Source organism: Vicia villosa, linkage group LG4 (assembly GCF_029867415.1).
Source record: "Vicia villosa cultivar HV-30 ecotype Madison, WI linkage group LG4, Vvil1.0, whole genome shotgun sequence".
NCBI classification, from domain to species: Eukaryota; Viridiplantae; Streptophyta; class Magnoliopsida; order Fabales; family Fabaceae; genus Vicia; species Vicia villosa.
In genome coordinates, this window is record NC_081183.1 from 16,153,318 (window position 1) to 16,157,387 (window position 4,070).

Genomic DNA, 4,070 nt, shown 5'->3' on the forward strand with positions numbered 1-4,070 from the left:
TAGTATTATTAGTCCCTGCCAGGCAGCCTTTGTTCCTGGTCAAAGCATTCACAATCATATATTACTAGCTTATGAACTCCTCAAAGGGTATGAAAGGAAGAGAGGTACTCCTAGAGTCTTGATGCAACTTGATCTCCAAAAGGCCTATGATATGGTCAATTGGAAAGCTCTTGAGTGCATTATGAAAGAGGTTGGCATTCCTAGCATTTTCATTAACTGGACCATAAGGTGTGTTACTACAGTCAGCTACAATTTTAACATTAATGGTAACTACACTGCCCCTATGCAAGCTACAAGAGGGATCAGGCAGGGTGATCCAATATCATCTCTGCTGTTTGTTATCATAATGGAATACCTCCATAGACTCATGCAGAAGATGCAGAAAGATCCTACTTTTAAACACCATGCCAAGTTTAAGAAACTTGGTCTCACTAACTTGATTTTTGCTGATGATGTGCAGCTTTTCTATAGAGGTGACCTTGTCTCAGTACAAGTGATGATGAACACTCTTAGGAAGTTTACTGACTCCACAGGTCTGAAACTTAGCCCTTCTAAATGCAAAATCTACTATGGTGGTCTGGATGAGCAGGAAAAGGCTATACTAAGGACTGCAACTAATTTTGATGAAGGTACCCTGCCTGTAAAATACCCTGGTGTGCCCCTCACCAGTAAGAAGTTATCTATCCATCACTACCTTCCTTTGATTGACAAAATTGTGAACAAAATGAAGCATTGGACTACCAAGCTTTTAAGTTATGCTGGTAGAGTCCAGCTGGTTAAGAGTGTGTCTAGTGCCATTGCTTTCTACTGGATGCAGTGTTTTCCCCTTCCTAAAGGTGTGATTTAGAAGATTGATGCCCATTGTAGGAGCTTTATCTGGACAAGCAGCCATACCATTAGCAGAAAAAGCCCTGTAGCTTGGTCTAGAGTGTGCAGTTCTACAAAGCAAGGAGGTATTAAAGTGTTTAATCTGACTATGTGGAATATTGTTTCCCTTTTGAAATGTCTCTGGAATATTTGTTGTAAAGCTGATAACATGTGGGTAAAGTGGATCCACAATTACTATATTAAAGGTGATGATGTTATGAGCACAGTGGTGAAAAAAGATAGTACTTGGATTTACAAGAGCATTATGCAGCAGAGAGAGATTTTAGGTCAGGTGCAACATCACTGGGACTTTGCAGTTAGCAACCATAAGTTTTCCATGAGAAAGTTCTATTTGACCTTGAATGATGATCATACCAGGGTTTCTTGGTTCAGACTCATGTGTCACAACAGAGCCAGACCAAGGGCTATCCTATGTCTGTGGATCACTTGCCATGGTAGATTCTCTACCAAAGTTAGGCTTGCCCAGTTTGGTATGTTTCAGGATCGTATATGCAGTCTTTGTGAGGAGCAGGAGGAGACCATTGATCATTTGTTCTTTGCTTGCAGCATCACTAAAGGTATTTGGAGCACTGTCCTCCAATGGCTGAATATCCATCATACCCCACAGGACTGGACTCACGAATTGGCATGGATCACTGGCTATGCGAAAGGAAAAGGTTGGAGAGCCATGCTCATGAAGATGGCTATAGCGGAAACAATCTATTGCATTTGGCAACATCAGAACAATATATGTTTTGATAATAGTGTGGATAATAAAAACATAGAAAGAAAAATCATAGATTACATAGTGTATAGAGGGTGGAAAATTCCCAACCTTAGAAGACATATTACTAGCCTGATGTTGTAGTCTGCTAGTTAGGTTTTTCTTTTGTTTTCTTGGTCCTTTTGGTGGGTTGGATCCTCGCGATCACCTTGTTTCTTTTGTTTTTTGAATTAATATATTCCCCCCTTTTTGATTAAAAAAAATGACTTCTCCCCATTTGATCTACTCTTCGTACCACATAATCTATAGATCTTCACTTTACATGTCCAAACCACCCCAAGTCTATTTTTTAATCATCTTTTCTACTATAGGTGCTACGTACCCCAACATTGTCTCAAATATTTTCATTTCTAATATTACATTTTCTACTCTTACCATACTCCAATGCAACATTCTCACTTTTGCTACACTCACTTTATTCTCGTGTTGATTCTTATGATTTTGTTTAACATAGATTCTATATATCTTGTCTTATTTCTGCTTAAGCGAAAGAAATGTATTTCAAAAGCTCGCCTCAAGTCTCAAATCACTCATTTAAATCATCTTTCAATTGTATAATCTGCACACACAAAATTGCATTCTGATGCTAGTTCTTGGATGTGTTCCGAAAATATATCTAAAATTATAGTAAAAAGGTAGGAATATTTAAATATTTTTATATTTAATAAACCAATTAAAATATTAAATTTTTTTACATTTAATAAACCAATTACAAATTGTTAATACAATTAAGATGAAACCTCGCCATGGACATATTTAAATATAGTGTTAAATATGTCAGGGGTCTCTATAAATATGTGACCCTGCATTTTTAGTCCCTATAAAATTTTCCTTCAATGATTGATTTTTCTAAAATTTTAATGCATGCAGTATTAATCCCTGTTGTTTTCTAAAGTTTTAAAAACTATTTAATTACCCTTTAATTTATAATTTTTTGAATAATTTTTTATGCATGTTTACGACACTGTAAATTACTTATTTATCAAATTTTAGAATTTTTTAAAATGAGAAGAATTAAATATGAATTTATCAAATTTCAAAAGATAATGATAAAAGTAACAAAAATTGTGATTTAGAAATCAAATTTTGACTTTTTTTTCAAGGAACTTTTTAAAAGGTTTTAAACATTTCTGTAAAATAATCATTCAAAAATAAACATTCGTTTAAAAGTGGGTATTAAAACTACGTGCATAATAATTTTGTAGGGACCAAAATATATTATTTACTTTTATAGGGAACAAAAGTAAAATTCGTTATTTTATAAAAATATATTTAACCCTTAAATATACATATATATTATTAATATGTTCTTTTTATAAAATAGACATTAATTTTTTTTATGATTAATTCTAAAGTAATTTAGATTTTTTATTGACTACATGTAAATGCATTTATTTATATAGACTTAAATATAAATATTTTATATTAAAAGAATTTATTTTTATTTTTAGTACTCCCTTCGTTCCTTTTTATAAGAGACAACTCACTTTTTAGGTTCATTGAATAATCAATCTATCTAATCTATAAACAAACTAAATACATTTGTTATTCAATGAATCTAAAAATTTGTTATTCAATGAATCTAAAAAGTAATTTGTCTCTTATAAAGAGGAACAGAAGTAGTATATACACTTAAAATTATTAATACCTTAAAGGTACAACCTTAATTTATTCATATATAAATAGACATATAGCATATAATATTTTTATTTGTACAAAAGATGGACAATACAAAGATTTATGCTCTCACAATGCTATTTGTATTAGCTTTCTTCATCTTTGCATCAGGTTAAAATTTATGTGTTAATTGAATAAAATATTTATGTTTCATATTATAATTATTAACTTCAACCATTTTCAGATTTCGGATCTTTTTATTGTTTACATATAACATGAAATTTATTCCCAAGTTCATTTTTTTGTGTATGTAGATATGTGTATGAAATCAGAAGGAAAATATTTTGTAGAAAACTTCCCATGTAAGATGGATAAAGAATGTCAATCTCATTGTGCGATTGGATATGGAACTTGTGATCTAGGATGGTGTTGGTGCCTTCCACCACCTTCTGCCGATAGTACTCCTACTATAATAACTGCAAATTGAGAATTAGAAAATTGAATGTTGTGATGAATTCTTATCTAAATAAAAATTATTATATGTAAAATAAATATCAGTAAGATATGAAAAAAATATATTTTATAATAAAGTTTCATCTTATAAAACTTGTATAAGCATATTTAATATATTTTTATCTTTACTTAATGATAGATCGGTAACCACTAACTTATACCGGTACAATAATAATTAAATGAATAATTTTTTATTATTATTATTATTTTTATGTAATATTTAATTATTAAGTAAAAAAGTTATGTTATTGTTGTGGTTTTTGTTAGTTACGTTTTTTTTTTTTGCCTT

At 31.0% G+C, this 4,070-nt stretch overlaps 1 protein-coding gene and 1 long non-coding RNA gene across 2 annotated transcripts; both read left to right on the top strand.

Annotated features, from left to right (window-relative positions):
• Positions 1-976: 976 nt before the first annotated feature.
• LOC131596817 (uncharacterized) lies at positions 977-1,735 on the top strand. The gene has a single exon (XM_058869555.1). It carries the CDS (start codon positions 977-979, stop codon positions 1,733-1,735), a length of 759 nt encoding a protein of 252 aa, XP_058725538.1.
• A 1,606-nt stretch (positions 1,736-3,341) lies between these two features.
• LOC131598889 (uncharacterized) lies at positions 3,342-3,858 on the top strand. The gene is made up of 2 exons (XR_009282412.1): positions 3,342-3,439; positions 3,583-3,858. It is a non-coding gene; the product is annotated as an uncharacterized LOC131598889 (long non-coding RNA).
• The last annotated feature ends 212 nt before the right edge of the window (positions 3,859-4,070 follow it).